The sequence below is a fragment of the Taudactylus pleione genome, unplaced genomic scaffold (assembly GCF_031769625.1).
Source record: "Taudactylus pleione unplaced genomic scaffold, aTauple2 ptg001027l, whole genome shotgun sequence".
NCBI lineage: Eukaryota > Metazoa > Chordata > Amphibia > Anura > Myobatrachidae > Taudactylus > Taudactylus pleione.
In genome coordinates, this window is record NW_028285428.1 from 1,411,017 (window position 1) to 1,433,693 (window position 22,677).

Below are 22,677 nucleotides of genomic sequence, written 5' to 3' on the forward strand. Positions count from 1 at the left end.
ATTTACATATATGTAAATCATTTTAACAGTGGTGCTAAAATGGTCTTTGTCTGTCATTGTCAACTAATTCCACTAATAAAATCATTATCTATGTAATAAAGTACACATATTCTTATCCAGAATATGGATTGGCAGTGTTGCCTCCCTTGTCCATTGGTGCATAATTATCTTTCTCTTTCCTCTGTGATGCATTTCTGTCCGTCAGTTCTTCTCTATTCCTGTTCATCATATATATGCAAAGGTGCAGTCTTTCTGTGTCACAAGGAAATTAAAAGTTAAGGCGCATAGGTAATAAAACAGATCACTACAAACAGAAAACGATACCACACCAACAAAACATCACTCCAGTTGTATAAATATCACACCATATATAACAATACTTGGTGTAATATAATAATTTTTTCCTGCTGTATCCTTACTGACCTTAATCTCATATTTTGCTAATCCGATTCAAGTGGTACATCATAATAAATGCCTTTCCACAGTCTGGCTTTTGTTAGAAGGGCCAGTTTGCCTGAGAGTATAAGTGGTCTGGTCAAACTCCTAAATGTTTGTGCAAATTGTCTTGTCTCCCAGAATCAATCAGTTTTCCTTCAGGCCCGGTCTATATTTGATACTCACTACTATAATGGGTCATTGCTTTCCAATAGTTAGTGAACTGTCTAGGGAATGACAGTGGCATTATTTTTAAACTAAGCATACCTTTTTGGTCTCTAAGCACATAATTTGTATGACCTGACAGTTGTTCTTTTTTCTTATCAAGCTCTGGCCACATACTCTCCATAGTGGTTGTGCAGTGTTAATTTTATTTTAAATAACTCAAACCATCTGCAAGCTAAGTTTTACAAATAAAATGGTAAATGCTTCTTTTCAGGGTTTAAAAATGCAGCGGATGTTATAGCAGTACCCCACTGGCAGATTGCTTCATCTGGGTCATTTAAGAAGGAGCTGGTTACACAATGTCCCGTCTTCATTCAGCCTATTTCAAGCTGCACAGTAAAGAGTGGGGAGACTGTGCGCTTTGTTGCAAGAGTTAGCGGCTTGCCAAAGCCAGAAATTCAGTGGTTTTACAACCAAAAAACAGTTCTTCCTTCCAAAAACATAGTCTTTCACTTTGACGAATCTACAAATACTGCTATACTCATTATAGTGGATGCTTTCGTAGAGCACGTTGGAGTATATACTTGCAATGCGAGGAATAGTGCTGGTGAAGTGTCTTGTGAAGCCACTTTAACAGTGACTCCTGAAGGTACAGCCCCTCACTCCTGGGGGGTATATATTGAGAACTGGCACAAGTGCACTCTTACAACTAATATTTTTGTCCTTCTACAATATTCACCTCTTGCAGTTAATTCACTCTAATAGCCTCAATTTTAACTAATGTCACTATGATTTCTTCACAAATCTTCACAAAACACAAACCCACCTCTTTATACTGACCTTCCCAGTGTCTACAACATTGCCAATACTCTAAAACTTTACTTTTGTTCACATTTTCACTTTGAGCCTGCAGCGCAGAAAAATTTACAAGTTGAACCAATTTTAGCTAAATTATCTAACGTATCCAAATTTATATTTTAATCCAGTAGTAAAACAGGTGTCACTCTTACTGTGGATCAATAAAGAACATTCTAAATCTGAAATTTGGAAAGCGACAACGAAAGAAGATGCAACCTTCTATGTCAGCATGAATTTCCAATGCTCCATCTTTTGTCACTTTTTGTAAACGAGCATGCATTTGGCATGCATTATTCTCAAGTGGTCTGTTTAAGTCTTCTTGATCAACGTATTTGTTTTTCTCATAAGGACCAATGGACAATTTAGTTGTTAATTTTCTTTTTTTTTTTTTCTTCACATGATTACACAGTGCAATCGGTAGTTAGTCAAAGCTTTACAAGCTCCGCGAAAAGCATTGCAGAGTCTGTCAGCACAAAGTCAGTGTCAGAAGCCACAGTTTATTTAAAAGAGTTTAATTCAGTACAAGGGCTTTCCTCTGAAGAAGGTATACAGGTTTTCGAAAGCGTTTCCGAAAGTTCTACAATAACTGCATCATTGATGAAGAAACTGGAAGCACGCCATGAAGAGACGGTCAGCTATAGCTCGACAATAGAGTCCACCATCGCTGAGGTGCAAGATACCAGCGATCAAGAACCAAAGATCCTGCTTAAACTTCATGACATGACAGTGAAGTGTGAGGAAATAGCCCAGTTTATCTGTGCTGTACAAGATGACAACCTACAATTTATTTGGAAGCATGAAGGACAAACACTGCAGGACTCAGCAAGAGTAAAAATATCACAAAATGGAAATGTTATGTTACTTACGATAGAGAATGTTCAGCTGACAGATCAAGGCACTTACAGTTGCACTGTATATAATGAATATGGAGAGAAGACAACTACTGCAGTACTAACCATAGAAGGTGGCTATTAATTTTGGTATTACAGCTTACATGCAATGTTTCCAAATAAGCAAAATTATAGTTCTTTAGCACCCTAATTGGTTATATTTGTTAATTGCTAAAATAAAAATCACAAATAAGACATAACAACCTTATACTATAAAGGGACAATCTATACTGTAGTTAAAAATATCTAGCAATTCTAAACAGTACTTGACTGTTCAGTAAATTTCTATAGATGCATGGCTATTAATTACAGTATATTTAGTTAAACTGTTTACATTTGTTACTGCCGAGGGCTAAACATACTAAGGAGCGACGTTCTCCTCATTTTCTAAAATTGCTACATTTTAATTTGGGGACTGTTACTTATGCACTGAGTAAAATAAATAAAAAATAAAATGTATGTGTGCACGGTTTACAAATTTATAATGGTGCAAGGGAATGTATATTAAAAATGTAGGATATATATTAATAAATATATCTAAAATATAGTATAATTCATATATATATATATATATATACTCAGCAATGTACTTGTAATTTCTGCTTAAGTTTGCCTCAGTATGCTTAGAAATTAGAAGTACATGTCAGACGAGTGCTTACAATTTGAAATGGCCCTTTAGCAGGTTTAACCAATAAAAAATTATTTACATGACTAGTATAGTTTCAATTGTATTTAATCATATGTTCCTACAGAACTATGAAAACTATTAATGTACAGGTGGACTAAAAATGTAACAACCATTGCACTAAACACAGAGAAGTTAATAAAAGAACCATTGAGGAATACTTTATAATACAAACTAATAATACTAACCACCCATTGCTTTATCTAATTTGATCTAATTTTCTATAATATTATGCACTGTATTTCAAAGCCACTTTAACTAACACTTTCCTAAATTTATTCTTGCCTAGCACAAGACACCACCAGCAAGGCAGTAGCACAAATAGTCAATGAATCAGATAAAAAAAGTTTTAAAACTCACAAAGAAATTCAAATTAAGAGTTCTTACGAAGCAAAACAGGAAACCATCACGAAAACATCCAGCATTTCTATTACTCCATCACAAAGACCACAAGACCTTGAAAGACAAAGAAGCAGAGAATACTACCCCGACATCATACCTTACGAAGATCTAATAGAATCTTGTGCTGTAGTACCAGCGTTTCTTGAAAAACTGCCCCCTGAAACCTTTGTAAAGGAAGGCGCCGATCTCTCCCTGTTTTGCATCATAAAGGGCATACCTGCTCCTTGTGTTATCTGGCTCTTCAACAAACTTCTGGTTGATGAGTCTGCAACTTGTTTCTTAAGAAATGATGGGTCACTCTGCAGCTTAAAGCTATTGAAAGTTCTTCCAAAGCAGAGTGGCATATACACATGCAAAATAGTTAACGCTGCAGGACAAGCTGAATGCAACACTCACCTGAGAGTGACAGGTTGGCAACTGCATGTTCCTTCAACATATGAATTCTTGCATATCACTGTATGCAATGGACAACAATATAAATAAAAAAATTGGCAATGTATTAAATTTAAGCATAATTCACTTAAATATGAGGCATGTAAAGGCATGTACAGATATGTCCCTTCACAAGATATTCTTTACAGCGGTCAATCCATATCACACTTGATATGTAGCTACAACTGCTCACACCTTTACATTGTTATAGCATGTGCTTTTACATGTTAGTGTGGGTGTTAATTGTCTGAGACAGGAATGGGCAAATGTATTTGAAACCTTTATATATTTTGTTTCTTCCAGCAAATGTATTTACATCTTGTTTCAATGCTTTTTCTTTCTTTTTTGAAGCACTTTAGGTTGTTTTAAAAAAAAAAAACTTTCTAACAATATTGTCATGGTTAAAGCTAAATCCTTAGGTTACAATCATTCATCATTTTTTGGCATCGGTCTGAAGTTGTTTTGCTAATTAAATATTAGCTACTGAAAAATGGGGTATTTTTCAAAATTCTAGTTCATCCTTAATATTAAAATATGCTAAATAATGTGAAACATTTTTTATATTTATTTGCTCATTCCTAGTCTATAATGTAAATTTTGTCAATGTCTTTAAAAAAATATCCAATTTAAGCTCCATAAAAATAAAAAAATATCAAATTATAATCACTTCTTTTTCTTTTATAGCACTAGAAAAAGTTCTTCAGGAGAAGATAGAACAACAGATTGAACTTGAAGTGAAAGGTATGTTGAATGAAGTTTATTTTATATTAAGATTTGATATGTAAAGTGGGAATTAAATGCTGACAACAAAACCGATGGGAGATGAATCAAGTTCAGGTAATTTTTTTAACCGGATGAGAATGTTTTATTAATATGTACTGTAATGTAAAAGCCACTCCATGTTCATAATTATCTTTTGTCCAATGGCATTAAACTGTGCATGAAGTTGCTCTACAAATACGTAGTTTTACAGTGATTGTTTATAGTTTTTGGGACATGTACAAGTTGTAAAAATGTATATAGATTTTGTTACAGCTTTTGATTTATTGCATGATAAATGTTTGTCTTTTTTTAAAAAAATCTGCAATGATACTGTATGTATGGAAATGCAATATTTTGATCAAATTGCTTTGTTTTACGTCTGATACTTTAATAAAACTTGGTGCATTTAAACACGTTACCTGGCTTGCAGATGGCATCTAGTTTGGTATGTAATCAATGTTGCTTGCTGTTTTTCGCATCACATCATAATTTTGTGGCTGTATTAGTTCGAATAAACGCCTTCTCATTCAAATGTAGATATTTTAATGATAGATACAAATTACTCCCATCCAAAAGGATCAGAAAGGGCGTTTATTCTGCTGTCTGCAAGTCAGGTAAAAAATTATTCTTAAATTTTAAACCTACTGAAATTTTCAGACAGCTGTACATACACAGAAAACATGTTATTTAAACATTTTTGAGATTTATGCATTCGTTGAAGAAGACATTTCTACAGTTTGAAGAAAGAACACAGATCGAACGATTTTGCTGTCTTTAAAAAAGAACAAGGCATTGCGTTTATTCGAACAAATATGGTGAGTGAATATTTTTATGGATTTGTAGTCTATTTAGCATGAATTATACATGGATAAATATAAAAAAATATTATTGAGTTGAAAAAATATATTTCATTTAAATTCAAGTATTTGAGGAAGCGACCTCTTTTTAAAATACATATTTTATCTTTAATAGAGTTATTTTTCAATGAGGAGATGGAAAATGAGAGTGAAAACCGAAGACATTTACGAGGTGCCTTTTCAGATACAGAAGATTATTTGGATCATGGACTTGTCTCCTCTAAAAGATGTGCAAGTCGGACATCATCAATTGGTTCTTGGTCAGAATTTATAAAGCCCTCCTTTACACAGAAGTTAAAGTTTCGATCAGTTTTAGAAGGAGAGCCTGCAGTTTTTCGGTGTAAACTGGTTGCCTGCCCATTGCCAAAAGTTTCTTGGTTTCACAATAATAAACATATTGGTAGAGATAGGCGCAGGGTAATTAAGACAGAAAGTGATATGCACATTCATAAATGTAGTTTGTTAATTAAAAGTGTAGAGGATCAAGATTCTGGAAGTTATCGTATATTTGCAGTCAACAGTGAAGGCTCAGCTGAGAGCACAGCTTCATTGCTTGTGGCTCTGAGGGAAGAGCAGAATCCAAAATATTTAGATTTTCTGAGATATTCTGAGAAAACTCATGAAAGTATTGATTCTCTAGTTCAGAAAAAAAGAGAAAGCAAATTAAAAGTTGACCTCAAGTGTGTTGGGTCTCCCTTTGATAAACGGAGGGAAACACAAATATTGAGAAGCCATTATCCTAAGAAAGGGATTGTCAAAACTATAAGCTTTGAAAAAATATTTTCCGATGACAAAAGTCTCAGTAAAAAAATTTCTGAAAGCGATAAGTTGTTAGACAAAGAAATTCAAACAAAGATGCAAAAGTTGCGGGAAATTAAAAGAGCAAGAGGAAGCAGGAGTTCCATGTGCTCTTCTGATGTATGTTCAGATATAGACCTGGAGTCTTTTCAAAGTGACACAAGTTCAGTAAGTTATCACATTGAGAAGGAAAAATACAAATTCAGCACCTTTTTGGATGTACCAGAAGATACTAGCTATGGGAGAAAAGTCGCTGAATTAGACACATTTTCTGAAATTATGGTGCACGCAAAAGAATCAGAAATTAGCAGTGCCCTGCAAGAAATGCCTAAACCTGTCCTAGATACGTTTTCTGGAACATTAGAGCAAATACAAGAGCCTAAAATTAGCAGTGTCCCACAACAAATGCCCAAAACTGACACAGACACAGTTTCTGAAACTGTAGTGCAAATAAAAGAACCTAACATCAGTAATGTCCTACACCACATGCCTAAATCTGCCGTAGACATGTTTTCTGAAACTATAGAGCAAAAACAAGAATCTACGATAAGCACTGTCCAACAACAAATGCCTAAGGCTGATCTAGACACATTTTCTGAAACTGTTGAGCAAATACAAGAACACAAAATTAGCAGAGTTCTGCAACAAATGCCCAAACCTGGCCCTCTGGATTCATCTACACATAAAATGGCACATAAAGAAAAAATTAAATTGGATACCTCTGAGACAGTTTGTGACTACAAAAAAGGTGCCTTTCATGAAATATTTATGGAGATGAATGAACAACAGAAAAAGGAACAAGTGGATAAGAAGGAGCTATCAAAATTCAGAGAATTGGCCATTTTTCCTCCTAATTTATCAATCAACATTAACAATGAGGCAACAGAAAAGAAAAACAGAGAGTTAGAATTACCAAAGTCTGTTCAAATTAACAAACCTATTAAATCTAAAGTAGTTCAAGATCGTTCAGAAATCAGTTATGTGCGTAGAACAGCCCAAATATTTAGCCAAAATGAAGTTAAGCTGCATCAGCCACGGAGAGTCACTGAGACCTATACAAGCACTTTTAATGAAATACTTAGCAATGAAACTGAAACTGAGAATAAAAGGCTGCCTTGGAAGGTACAAGAAGAATTAAAATTTCCAGCAAAGATACAAACTTTTTCCAATCAGTCATTTGTTGAATCAGTCCAAAAACAAGAAGGAAGGCACACCCTAGAATTACCAGAAGAACCAATTAAAATTAATAAACCTGTGAAGTCTAGAATACGACAAGGACCATTTGAGGCTAGTACTTTATATTCAAGTTACGACAACAGGCTGCAAGAAGAACATATTCTGCAGACATCTAATAAATTGACTGGATCCAGTAAAAGTTATTTTAATAAGCATTTCTCAAAAAATGAAGAAGCCAAGGAATGTCCTATAGAAGATGTTCAAACACAATCCAACATTGCAGAATTTAGTTCTATTACGTCATTGTCTAACAGTGCTGGTGTAGAAAAAACAAGTGATCAGGTACAGTTAGAATTGCCAGAATCAATACATCCCATTACACCTAGAATACTTCAAGAACATTATGAACCAAGTTTTATAAATGGAACAGCGCCAATAAAGAAGCAAGAAAATTCTAAACTGTATCAAATGCTGACGGTCACTCAAGAAAGCACAAGGACTTTTAATGAAGAAGTAAGGAATAAGAAGCAGTTTCTATTAGATAATATTGAAGACCAATCAAACCTTGCAGCAGAAAGTTCAATCAAGCCAATAGTTAAGAGTGATAACCAAAAACAAATTAATAAGAGTGAATTAGAATCATCAGAACCTGTCAAAATGAATAAATCTGTTGAATCTAGATATTTACAGGGACCGCTTGAAACTAAATCAGTGCCTTCAACCACTCAGGAAGCTAAGCTAGAAGGTATGAAAATGGATGAAGAAAACAGAGAAATTGTGTCTTTGGATGAAGGCAATGTATTAATTGAGGAAACAGATGTTACACCATTAGGTAAGAGTGTTGTAGTACAAAATGATGAGAGAGATTTAGGTTTCAAAGAACCAGTTGAAATGTATGAACCAATTACAGCTAAAATAATACCACACTCTGTATATATAGACAAGTCTGTTACATCTGAAATACTACAAAAGCGTTCAGAAGCTAGTTTAGTGCATTTAACGGCACATCAGCATATAGAAGTAGAAAAACTAGAATCCAATGGAGTTATTGGAGTCCATAGAAAAGATGAAGGTCAGAAAAAACAAACATATGAAGAAATGAATATATCATCTACATCATCAATAAGCAAAGTAGATGTCCAGGATGGAAAAGGTAATGTGGAAATAGAATTTGCAGGATCCATTGAGAGTGACAAATCTAGTAGAATATTGCAGGAACTGCTACAATCAGATTTAATTCAATCATGCACACGCAAAAAGGAACAGGGAGGAAATGGACAGCAGAAACTTGAAGTCGGTATAGACAATCAACCTTGTAAAGAAATATTTAGAAACAAAAATGAAAAGGTACAGAACAATTTTCCTTTGGACACTCCGAAGAATATAAAACTTATAGAAGAGGACCTTCCTATTGTTAAACAGTTAATTGATGATTTTGAATCAGAATTGAAAAATTCCGGTGAAATGCATCTACCGGTTACATCGAGAATACAACAAAAATCTGCTTTATCTCCAATTATACAGAACCAACAGGAAATAATGAAATTGCACACATCTGACAAAGACAGCAAAGAAGAATCTATTCCTGAGATATCTAGGGAGGGGGATACTAAGAAGGAGGACTATGTTCCTTTGGCTAGTAATGAGAAAATAGTGTCAATAGCATCATCTGATTTCACTTTCAAACCATTAATTATTGATACTAGTCTCCCAGCAGAAAATGAATATGCTGAATTAGAATTAAATGAATCAATTGAAATGAATGAACCAATTATGTCTAAAATGAAACTTGATTCAATAAATATAGACTTAGAATTTTTGTCTGGCCATAAAAAGCAGGAAGAGACAATGACAATGAAGAAATATGAAGAAACAAATGAAGTAACCGATGAAGTCAATGCAGTTATTAAAAAATGTTCTGGAATGGAAAGAGACAAGACAGATAATGATACTTATGCCCCCAAAGAGAAAGAGGATGTGGAGTTAGAATTGGCAGCATTGAAGGAAACAGAGATTACAACCATTCATAAAATGGAACCTGAGATCAGAAAGGAGATCTATGATGATTCTGAAAAGTCTGTGCCTGACAAGTTATTTCCATGCCCACCTATGTTTACTAATGATATTGGCTCTCAAGAAGCCTCTGAAGGTGACTCATGCACATTTACATGTCATTTCCATGGTTATCCACAACCAACAGTTTCTTGGTACAATAATGACAAATCCATACCCCGTAATGAAGACTTTGACATAGTCACCACAGAAACCAAGTCTACTTTAACATTCTCTTCTGTTCTTCCTCAACATGATGGTTCCATAACATGTGTAATATTTAACCAATATGGGACTGACACAACAGTTGGCAAACTTAAGGTTAAAAGCAGAGAAGAAAAAGATCAAGATGAAGTTAAAATGGCAATAAAATGTGAGGTGCTCATTTCCAAACATTTTACTGAAGGTGAAGATGAGGAGCTTGTGTCCTTTTTTGCCGATGCCGAGGAAAAACGTGTTTTAGATAGTGTTGATAGATTAAGCCTTCAGCCTCCACAGTTAACCCATGACATACCTTGCAAATCAGATTTATCCTTATCTCTGCCTGTGGAAATTAAAGTAACTGCTCCTACTCCCATTCCTGAGAATGAAGAAGAAGTACAAGAATGTTTCCAGACAATTGAAGTTCACCAGGAAACACAATCTACAAATAATGCTCAAAAAATTAAACACAAGTTTACATTTGGCTTTGATGTCTTTAGCAAGGCACAGGAAACAATGCAAGAAAATGAAAAAGAAGTAGATGTTAAAGAAGAGGTATGTCCAGTTTTGGAATGTATAATATCAGGGGAATCGGAGCCACAGGTTACATGGCACAGTAGCAGCAAGGAATTAGAGAGTTTGGAAAAAATCATTGATCAAAAGACAGATGACAAATGTGTGTCATATAGTAATCATGATGCCTTAGACAGCAGGACACATGATTTTGTTTCCAAAGATAACACTGAAACAGATGAAAATATATCACAGTTAATAGAATATGATACACCTGAGTCTGATAAACTCACACAGCTGGAGATTAATGTCTGTGAACAAACTAACCAGGAAAGTATAGAAAAGAAAAGAAAAGGAAAGGACAAAGTCCATGCTCAGCAGGTATCTTCTACCTATGACAGTGCAGATGTCGCAAATGTCCATGACAGTGCTGTTATTGCTAATATTGATGACCATGCAGAGAATGTCAAGGACATAAAAAGTTGTATCCAAGATATTATGAAAAAAGAGCTTGATGAAGACACAACTGCACCATCAAATAAGGCAATAAACTCACACATTTCAGTTTTTGCCAGTGAAAACTTGGGTCAGGAGCTAGTAACTGAAGTTTTACAGATTAAAAGCAATGATACAGTTGAAATTAAGCTGGATGCTGTAAAAGTGAATACTATACAACAAAGCCTCAGTTCAATAACTAAAGATATTGACAATGCTGGTGCAAAAAGGGAATTGCCAGTAGTACCAAAAAGAAGACATTCTTTGGTTAGACGTAGATCCTCTATTAATTTCGAGAACAATCCAATGGAAGGGAGAACTGTTGAGCAGCGCAGAAATTCATCCGTAGAAATTGGTGAAAATAAAGACATGAAGAAAGTCTTGCCAGTTGTGCCAAAAAGAAGGCACTCTTTTGTAAAACATAAACCAGTAACAGATACTGACAGTAAAACAACGACACAAGAGAATGCTTCCATTGAAACCACCTCCACTGACCAGGCAGTAAATGTTGTTGTAAAGAAGGAGTTACCAATAGTCCCACAAAGACGACGTTCTGTGGTTAAAACTCCAATTGGTACAGATACTGGACCAAAACCATTACAGGTAAAAGTAGTTGACCTTAAAAAGGAGACTAATGAAATAAAGAAAGATTTTTGTGAAGAAATTAAAAATGAAAAAACACAACCTCAGGAGGAAAACAGGTTCAGATTAAATTTGGATGAATTAGTTAAAAAGGATGAAATACAAAATCTGAATGAAATTGATGATATTTCATATCTTGGAATTTTTGAGGGGGAAGATTTGTTAGCTAATGACTATCTGATGTCAGTTAGCAATGACAACTCTGAATGGGAAACACACAGGCAAAGTTTCAATAGACAAGATAATAAATCAGAAACTACTGAAGAAGATTATTACCAGAAGGAAAATTTTAGTATTTCTAGAAATGGTCATTCAGGGCATCCTAGTGACACAAAGCCATCAGATGCAAAATGTGTTTTGCCACAATCCCCTATTAGTGCAGAACATGAATCTTTACCACCAGAGGAAGCAAAAAGCAGGAAAGATATTTGGGAGGAACGCATAACATCCCTGGTAGTTGAAGACGTTACCTTTGACACGGTGTATGAATTTTATAAGAATCAGTCTGCTCGCCCTTTTTCTCCTGAATCGGAGATGTCAATTGAAACTGGTAGTGTCTTTAGTGATGAAGCTGTAGAAATTGATCAATTTTTCACTCCGCCATCTTCCACTGAGAGGTTTTATTCTCCACTAAGTGACTCATTTCTTACTCCAGCAAGTTCTCCAGACCACTACTTTACACCAGTTCAACAAATGCTGGATCCTGGTGTAGCAGACAGTCAGATGCTATCGGATTCTGCAGCTCCTGTACAGAAACACACTGGCACTCCAAATGTTCACAATATGCTAAAGGATTCAGAAAAACTTGAAGGAAACCCAACCAAAGAAGTTGAAATGCCTCCAGCATTCATTAAAGCCCTCCTTAAAAAACGGCTTTTTGAAAATAGTACATTGACCTTTACTGTGGAAGTTGTGGGTATTCCCACCCCAGTAGTGAAGTGGTATAGAAATTCATTGCTACTTGAAAAAGAAGAGAGAATTAAAATAGGAGAAGAAGGAAATGTGCATACACTGGAAATTTACAATATTCAGATAAGCGAGAGTGGGGACTATAGTTGTATTGCTGTGAATCCCTTGGGGGAAGCCAAAAATTTTGCCCAGGTGGAAGTTTTGCCTCATGATGGGGAATCATTTGCTTTACCACCACCTGTAACCCATCAGCATGTTATGGAGTTTGATATGGAGCAATATACAACATCAAGGTCACCTTCTCCTCAAGAAATACTTTTGGAAGTTGAGTTGGATGAAAGTGAAGTTAGAGACTTTGAGAAGCAAGTCAAAATCCTTACTATTCCAGAATTTTGTCAAGATAGTAAAAGCATGGTTATTTCCCTTGATGTGCTTCCATTGGCTTATGATGGCCAAAATGTAGCCAGCGACACAAGAGAGAGTGAGAACGTAAAGATAAACTTTGAAATAACTGAAAAACCACCTCGTTTTATTAAGACGGTTTCAGACCTAAATTTAGAAGAAGGATCGGATGCCGAATTTACATGTTCAGTTTTTGGCAGTCCAACACCAGTGGTAAAATGGTTCAAAGAAAATGAGTGGATTGTGCCAGATGTTACGAGATATGTTATAAGGGTGGAAGGAGAAAAACAAAGTCTTCTGATACATGGAGTGAAAACTTCTGATGCAGGGACTTACACTTGCAAAGCAGAGAATAGTTTTGGTGAGGTGTCATGCAAGGCTATGTTAGGCGTGATTGGGGCAGATGTGGACTCTTCAAAAGAAGAATTGAAGGACTCAGACATAATTCCCTTTGAAGGTGATGATGGCATGGCTCAGCCATTTAACCTGATTATGGATCAGAAAGTTTCAAGTGAGAATCAAGAAGAAATACAAGTTGAATTTGAATTCAAAGGGGATCCTAATGATGTGAATAAAGCTCTGGAGTTGGTAGCTGTCGCTGGAGGTGAATGTGAAGAAGGTGGTGAGAAATGCTTAAATATAAATTTTGATGTTTTTGATAATCCTTCTCTAGAAAAAGACATACAGTTTAAAGGCCAGGACTCTGAGAGTTGTTGTTTTGAGTTTCAAGTCACGGCATCACCGCCCAAATTCCTACAACCAATTTTGGATTCAACGGCTTCAATTGGAGCAAGTGCATGTTTCCAATGCATAGTGTTTGGCTCCCCCCAACCAGATGTTTCTTGGTATAAGGATGATAACTTGGTTCAGGGTGAAAAGTATATACTCGAAGAAGAACAAACTGGTAACCATAAGCTAATAGTAGAAAATGCTGTTCCTGAGGATGGAGGCCAATATAAATGCGTAGCTACAAATAAGGAGGGATCTGCTGAGACAGTTGCTTCACTGATAGTAACATAATAAATAATACGTATATAAAAAAATGATTGCTACTTTGAAAGCTATTAATTTTGCACTCTATAAAACTTGATGACACACGGTGTCAATAAAGCGATCACTGCCGTTAGCTTCTCATTACAGTGTGTTTCCAAATTAAAAAAAAAAACAAGACTCGCTGGTGAAACAAGTATGGGTTTAATATTTAAATTTTTGTGTAAATAATTATTACTGGGAAGATGTTGTTCTAGTAGTTCTAGTAGTAATATATGTTTAGGACATTAGGACTAATAGTTGTTTAGAGCTGATTGTTGTGTTGTTTTTTTTCTTTACTACATATGATTTCCAATGATAATTCCTTAATCAGAGTGAAAGTTGACTTATCATCTACACATAATGTAACACATGCTAGTTTGTGGTTGAACTTACTATAATACGGAAGTGAATCCATGAGAATGCAGCATATTTGTTTACTAAAAAACAGTGACACCATTTAGGGGTATATTTACTAAAGTGTGGGTTTTTAGAAGTGGAGATGTTGCAACCAATGCAATTCTAGCTATTATCTAAAAGGAGCTAGATAAATGTTAAGTAGAATCTGATTGGTTGCTATGGGCAACAACTCCACTTCTACAAACCCGCACTTTAGGAAATATACCCCTTAGCTTCTATTCCTTGAGGACTGTCCCCCATTAACAACCAAATTGATAGTTTGCATTCTCATAAATCTTGCTCCAGTCCACAAAAATGGTTATTCACACTACGTGTAGACGATGGGTACATTATCATCAATAGATCTCTAAAAAAAAAAAAAAATGTTTCCATAAAGCAATGCAGCATTGTATATGTTCTGCTTGCAAACACTTGTGTTGCATTGTGTTAATGTATTGTAGTTACCTAAAATTACATTGAAATGTTTGTTACTGCTTTATTAGTCTATATCTTGTCCTAGTTATTTAATTCATCTAAAGATATCCAACTGTGTGATTATCATTTTTATAATGTATGCATTGTAATTTTGTTCTCTATTATTAGTCAGCTGTCTGTATTTGGTTATAGTGTCAGATTGCATCTTCTGAACTCCCCTATAATGCTATTTAAAGTAAACCCTAAGTGCCATATTTCAGCAAGAGATATTAGTCTGTGAGTTATAGGAGCAAAAGTAGCCATTTAGAAAACATGATTTGAAAGGGGAATTTTAATACAAAATTTAATACAGTAAGTAGTAATATGTAATTCGTTTAACTTGAAGTCTGAGATTTTATGCTAATGCGACCTGACTGCTTTCTTGAAACTACACTTTAAATCTGGACGCACTAATTATCAACAGTCATGATAAACGTGCGATTGTCTATCATGCTCGTACCAGATTGTATTAGGTATTTTGTAGTTTCTTTCAAATTACTTTTGTGCTATATTTAATTGTAAATAGTGCAAAAAATTTATAATTTAAAAAAGTAATATAACTTTTGGTGGAAAACAAAAGTATAAAAACCACTTACATCATCATGTAAAATGAAACATCATATTGCCACCTGGGTAAATATGTGTTTTTTCAATATTATGCTTCTGTTTGTATCTATCATGGTATAATTGTGTTCATTCAATAAAATAATATGAAACATACATTTGGTGTATGCCTTATTTTCTTTTTTCTTTTACTAGTTTTAACCCCTACTTTTGCACATTCTATTGCATATACAGTATTATGGGGAAGAAGCCTTGCAGAGTGATAAAGTGGAGAATGATAAAGTACCAACCAATCAGCTCCTGTCAGTTTAGGGCTGTGTTTGAACAATGACAGTTAGGAGCTGATTGGTTGGTACTTTATCACTCTCCACTGTATCACTCTTTAAAGCTTAGTGCATCTCTCTCTGTATCTCTAATAAAAGTTGTAACTTGTTATTTAAACAATAATAATTTTGGCACATCTGTTAGGCTTTCTCCACACATCTTGTGATACATGTTACACAGATAGTGTGATCCAAAGCAACATTATAATAAAATAATATAATATCATAATGCATATTGTGTATCTTATGGATAACTTCACCTCTGTTTGTCTAATTCATATCCTTTCAATTCTGAATACCATTTTTTTTATTGTTATTGTTATTAAAGTTTTAGCTTCTTTGCAGCATTAAAGGTTATCTGTTTCTAAAATGTAAACGTTATCAAAGGGCATAGAGCTCAGTTGGTTTCCTATCAATGTCTATTGTAGTACAGGTTGAGTCTCCCATATCCAAAATGCTTGGGACCAAGGCTATTTTGGATATCAGAATATTCTGTATTTTGGAATATTTGTATACCATATTGAAATGTCTTAGGAATAGGGCCCAAATCTAAACATAGAATGCATTTATGATTCATAATATACACCTTATACACGCAGCCTGAAGGTAATTTTATACAAAACTTCAATAATTTTGTGACTCAAAGTAAGTTTGTGCACATTGAACTATCAAAAATCAAAGATTTCACTATCTCAGTCATACTAAAAATATTCCATATTTTGGAATATTTGGATATGGGAGACTCAACCTGTATATGAATCAAACAGGGATTAATCAAACAGGGATTAGGGGAAGGCCAGATTGGTTTATCTTCAGCTCAATTGATTAACAACTGCTGGATTCTCCTGCAGACATGTAATATACATACTCTACAAATAACTTTAAGGTGGTTTATTTCCACCATAATGCAGCAGCAAAAATAACAGCAGTGCTTTTCAAATAAATTGGAGGGTATGAGTTACGAAACAGAACCCTTTTTTACTTTTTTACTGTAGGTACTGTAAAGTCCTCCTTAAAATTTGTTTTTACTGTATAAGGATTTTATACATTCCCTGGATAGAAAACTGAGCCGGTTATAAAAATGGATTTACTGTAAACAAACTTTTATATTTTGTTTCATAAAGCCAAATATATATGCTTTCAATATTCTGGTGTAGGAAATATAATAATATAATGTCATCCACTTTCTTTTTTGTACAGACATATCTAACTCTTTTATAATATCTACTGAGGAGGAGACCAGAGAATCCTACAGCAGTGACCTGCAGTTAAAACCTAGAGCTAGAACTGTTGAACCTATGCCTGAATCCTCAATTTACTCAAGCAAACTAGACTTTAAAAAGGAAGCTAACTTTCCAGTTTTCCTTAAGCAACTTGCGCCAGTGAATGCTAAAATAGGGGATGTAGCCAAGTTATCAGTAATTATTAGTGAGTTTCCCAAGCCAAAACTCCAGTGGCTGCACAATGGACATAGGCTCAGAGCTAGTGAGTCTTACACATTTGTCTGTTATGATAATGAATACAGTTGCATTATTCCTTATGTGAACATAGAGCATGAGGGAGAATATATGTGCATTGCCACTAACGTGTATGGCGAGACCATGTGTAGCTCATATCTCACCGTAGAGCACAAAAAGAGCACAGAGATTAGCAAACAACTAGAGACAACTTTGGAGGTCGGCATTTCATCACAACTCACTGATAAGCAGTGTGCACCTTCTTTTGTAAAGCCCCCAGAACCTGTTAGTTGTGCTCAAAATCATAAAGCTATTATTGAATATACAATTATCAGCAATCCAAAGCCTAAAGTTCAATGGTTTAAGAATAATGAAGAGGTATTGCCTGGGAAACATCATACTATCTGCTATAAGGAAGATGGAAGTGGGTCTTTAACAGTGCACAAGTGTCAGCAGAAAGACAGTGGTTCTTATACTTGCAAAGCATTTAACAGTCTTGGCGAGGCATCCTGCACCATAGACCTAGTTGTAGTCCAAGACACAAGTGTTGTTACCAAAGAGCCTCAAACAAAAAGCATTAAGTCTTATAAGACAGCTTCTGCGGATGAGACCACTGAAACACGCTTATATGCTGTTAAATTACCGGGTATAGCAAGCAGTGAACTACAGGAACTTGATACGATGTTGTATACGATTGGCATTGAAGGTAAATATTCTGCACAATGTGAGGAAGTTGATGTAATTCAGGAAGTCTTGACTTCAGAGCATCAAGTCGTTTGTCTTGATTCTACACCAAAGGAACAGATCCCTTTAACTGCATCAGTGGTCACAGAACATAGAGATGTTAATGAGCAGCATATCAAAGAAATCATGAGTCCTATTATTGAAGACTTACCTAGGACCCAAACCCAGCCTGTACATGTACCGATTACTGAAGAAACCACAAAAGCAGATAAAGAAACACAACTAAATGCTAGCAATCCAAACACAGTACAGTTAGGTTTCACAAGTGAGGAAAAGTCAAAATATATCTCACTCATAGCAGAAGAAAAACATGTAATATCATGTGCCATGACTGGGTCTTTTCCAGCTAAGGAACCAGTGTCCACAACACCCACACAAGGGAGCAAACAAGTTTTGCATACTCACAATGTGGAGTTTGTTGAGGAGCTCACCAAAGAGCAACTGCTTGGGCAAGAATGTCCAGAGCTCTTGGCAATAGGTATGCCACATTTGCTTACAACAGCAGAGGCAGTTGCTTCAGACCCATTAGGTATATCTGTAACAAATTCCCAACAAACTTTTTTGAAGGAGCAAGAACTTTACTTAAAAGAATCTAAAGGTGAAGCTTTCCTCATCAAAGATAAACTCATAGCAAGCAGTGTAATATCAGAAGAAAGAAAGCAGATTCCATGTGAACATACATCTCCTATCCCTGAGCGTGAGGTGGTGAATGTTGCAGAGCTTAATTCAGAACAGAGTTTGCCGATGCATGTGCAAGTTGTAGACACTAATGCACAATTACCATGCGAAGAACCATTTTGTTTTAATATACCTTCTGAAGACCAAGCTGAGCTCACCAACAAACCAGTCTTCCTACTTTCTTCATTGACTGAAACACAACTTGCCATTTTGTCTGAAGATGCTGGTCAAATACATAGCATTAGGAAGGAAATGCAACTGAGTTCAACCAAAGAACAACCACCACTTTTAAACCTCCAAACCATACATCCAGAATTATTGTTAGCCAAAGAAGAAAATCTGATTTTCATAAAACCTGGGCCAAATACTGCAATAGACAAAATGGAGAAAATCTACACTTATAGTTTAGCTTTAGAGGAAAAACATATCCTGTCAGGAGAAGCCCTAGAAGCACTGCAAATGTTCCCTGAAGGAATAGATGCCACTTCTGTTTTGGAACGTCAACAGCACAAATGTGTTAACACTGTGGAAGATGTTTTTTTAATGCCAAAAGAAGTCCTCATTGCAGCACAAAAAGAGCAAAAAGCTTCCCTACAGAAAGAAGACTACCAACCTATAATAAAGCTGTGTACCACAAATGAAACTAGGACCATCGATGAGAGACATGACAATGTTGTACCAGACACTCACATGCATATTTGTGAAGTTACACATGAAATGACATTCCCCTTACAAACAACTTGCATTAAAAGCCATGGATTTCCCATAGAAAGTGTAAGCCTTTTAGACAGAGCCCAACTAGATTTGGCATCAAGAATTCAGGAAGGGCAGTCGATAAGATTACCTTTAGTCCTCGAGGAAAAACACGCCATACAAGAAGAAAACTTGGAAATCATAAAACAATCAGGAATTGAAACTTTAATAGTGGAAACTCAAGTAAATTACCCAACAAGTGCACCCAAAGTATTTGATCCAGAAATCCTTAATAAAGAAGAGCTCCTAGTCTCTGAATATCCAAAGATAGTTAGTCTAGAAATCAAACCTCATTTAAAAAATGCTTTACACTCAGCATTGCATACCAAGCCACATATATTTTCTGCAGAAATGCTGAATAATGTAGAGAACGTAGAAGTTAAAAGCATTATAATAACCAAAGAATCAAAACATATCTTATGCACTTACCTGATCACAACAAGCAATTTTGGCATTGAGGAAATTACTTTATCAATTCCAAGGGTCTATCCCCAAAGTTCTAACCTTAAGTCTGACCTGAGAGCTGCATTATGGGCTGTATTAGCTGAAGAAAAGCAGATCTTGGAGGCTGAAAGAACAGAAATGGTTTCTATCTCCAGGCAGGAAAAAGTCCTGATTACCAGTACACACCGAAAAGAAATGCTGGCAGTTAGTGTGTTAGATAAACCAACGATCCATGAGGCCTATGGTTCTGTTATTGAAAACCTAGAAACCAGGCAGCTTGGTATATCTATAGAATCAGGAGAATTCGAACACATGCCTCCAAAGCAGACACCTAGTGTTGTCTTGGAGAATATGGAAATTAAGGATGTGGGTGCAGCAGCTTACACAGATGAAGTTAGATATTCTGCTGCCCTGGTTCAGGGACATGTAGAGATGGTGAAAAAGAGAGAAACATTGGAAGAAATATATCAGGAAGAGGCTTTTAGAGAATCTGAGGCCCCATTAATAATAGAAAGTTTATTGGACACTGATGCTAATGATGGAGATTGTGTGACCTTCAAAACAACCATAAGCAGTGCTAAGACTGTTAGTTGGTACTTTATGGGTAGACTGTTGTTTTCAGGCATAGAGTTCACGTGTTCACAACAAAACAATATCTATACATTAGTAATCAACAAAGTACAAATGGATTTGCACCAAGGAGAGTACACGTGTGAGGCTTTGAATGATGCTGGCAAATCAACAACATCAGCGCATCTCACAGTTGTTAAAAGAGGTTGGATTATGGGGACAATAATGCGAATAACAGATGTCTACTAACTTTGAAGGCATACTGTAGATTGATGTTATAGTATAGGAAGGCAACACATGAAAATTACAGATTGGTAGAAACTTTTACTTTAAGCCATTAAATGCATTTATTTCAGCAAAACATGCAGAGACAAAGGTTGCCTTTCTCTATGCTATAAAATGAGTTTACCAAAATAAATTATCAGACTAATATTTTATGTCTGTGAATTGTTCTTTGTCTTCTTTAACTAATAATTAATTCATTATGATTCTAAATTTTTAACTATGTGGTCATATATCTAATTTAAGGCTGAGCTATGTTCCCTTACCAATACTTGGCTAATTAGTCTGGGGTGTAGCCCTTAAAATATATATTTTGTCTGACTATGGGCTACATTTATGAAAAATGTAAAAATTGGTGGTGTAGTCCATAGCAACCAATATGCTTGTAACTTTATATTTTTTAAATGAAGGCTGTTTGGTCATTGCGGGACATGCACCAGAGGAACTCAGAAACATAATATTTAATCATTGGTCAAATTTCTGTCACCTACCAGACCAAAGCATGCCTAGAGGCTCTGCTTTTCTGTGCAACCTGAAATTGGGCCTCGTGGCTGATCAACTCATGCGCAGGATCTGTACTGCATATGTGCCAATCAGTGTCTGTGAAATCCCTCGCAGTGCCCCCTAAGCCGTAACGTGATTGACATGCTGCAGCCATTTGGGGGCAAGAGGAAGGCATTAACGGTGACAATTTTACAAAACAGGAGCATGTCACCCGCATTTTGTAGGTGTGTTGAGGACAGGGTCTGCATCTTCTGATGCAGATTTCCTTGCCCTAGCAGAGGAGTTTCGGCGGCCAGTCTGAGTAAGCTCTGGCTTACTCAGATGGCTGACCAAAGGTGATTCGATGCTGCATTTTCGGATGCGGAACTCGGATCTGCAATCCCAACAGTGGGCGTCTTTAGACTTCACATGCCTCCTGCGGCATTAGCATTTGCTGCAACATCGCATTGCTGCAAATATTATGCAACACTGAATCAGGCCAACTGCCAGACCCAAGAGCGGCTGCTCTGTAGTACCAGTATTTGCCACAGTGCTGCTGTCTGGTGCTATAGCAAAGCGATGACTCAGAATCATGACAGATATGGTTCAGTGATAGTTGCCCATTACAAAGTTTTTTGTTACAAAAACGCATGTAACAATCAAGAGCGCATTCATGCTCCATTATAGCATTATTCAAACATCTATATGGAGGCCATTCTAGTGGAATGTAGTCTAACTTTGTCCTAATTATTCTTCTGATATAACATCAAATGTTCAATGTTTTTTATTTATTTATTTTTTGTTTAGAATCTAGACTGACCTGAGGTTATCAATGGTTGTTACAGTTTTTCATTTTTAAGAAAAGAAGAAAACAGAAAATGTTCTGCTTGTTATGCAGAAATTAACTCATTTATACATTATTGTTCTCTAAAAAGTAATTGCCAGCAGCAAAAAGGAACAATGTAAATTAGTAGCCTAAAGTAAAAACACACTGTGATAATGAGGGTTTTAATTTTAAAGCAAAAGTTGACACAACAGAGGTCATATGCAAAGGACAAACCGTCCATTGCACAGTGCAAAAGTTTCAAGAGCGTCCCTAGTAAAGTATAGAGTACTCTAGGTGTATCAATGCCCCTCATTTTTGTGGAACAGTGCACAAATTTTATGTTTTTTTAAATAAATCTTTATAGCGAGACTATTGAGATAAAGTGGTGAGTGAGAGGGTATTGTTAGTGGCATCCCTTACTGTTTCCACTCTGCAAAAGAACTTCCAGTTTTACACCAGTTTTGCATCTCCCTTTTGTACTTGTGCGTAGAAATGCTGTTCCAGGGCACAGTCCAAGGGATGCAATACACAAAATTTGCCTCATGTAATAAAGGCAGGCCTGAGACTTCTTCACTCTGTTGATTAATGTAAGTCATAAATGTGGGGTAAACCAATAAATATTTTAAAAGAAAAACAAAAGGGAGCAGGAGCCTGAAGCACTATGTAACATAGTTTGTGTACCTCTGGAGATCTGCCCATCCCTCTGTGCTAATAGGATAGTCAGGCGTTTTCTAAGGCAGAAGGCATACAAAGCAGTGAAGTAAAATCACAGAGGCACAGCTGTGCTTCATAAATTATCTCTACTATATTTTTATACTATTTTTTTTCTTTTTAAAAAAAAAAACAACCTTTGATAACTCTGAGTCAATACATTTTATTTGTCAGAACAGCATCTACAGCATCGCTAACCCTACTTGTTGTGTCACTACCATCCCCATATCCACAAAACCCGATGAAGTGTTCTGCATAGTTCACAT

The 22,677-nt window shown here is 35.7% G+C and overlaps 1 protein-coding gene across 6 annotated transcripts in view; it reads left to right on the forward strand.

Annotated features, from left to right (window-relative positions):
* The window catches only part of TTN (titin), a 285,062-nt gene that overhangs the window by 63,083 nt on the left and 199,302 nt on the right, over positions 1-22,677 (forward strand). For 3 of the 6 annotated variants that reach the window (XM_088461212.1, XM_088461213.1, XM_088461216.1), the window contains exon 38: positions 4,552-4,608. In XM_088461212.1, the coding sequence (XP_088317338.1) occupies positions 4,552-4,608 (57 nt within the window). Of the gene's footprint in view, positions 1-4,551; positions 4,609-5,378; positions 5,445-5,601; positions 15,297-22,677 lie in introns of those variants that run through there. The other 3 variants (XM_088461211.1, XM_088461217.1, XM_088461218.1) reach the window with 3 other exon arrangements.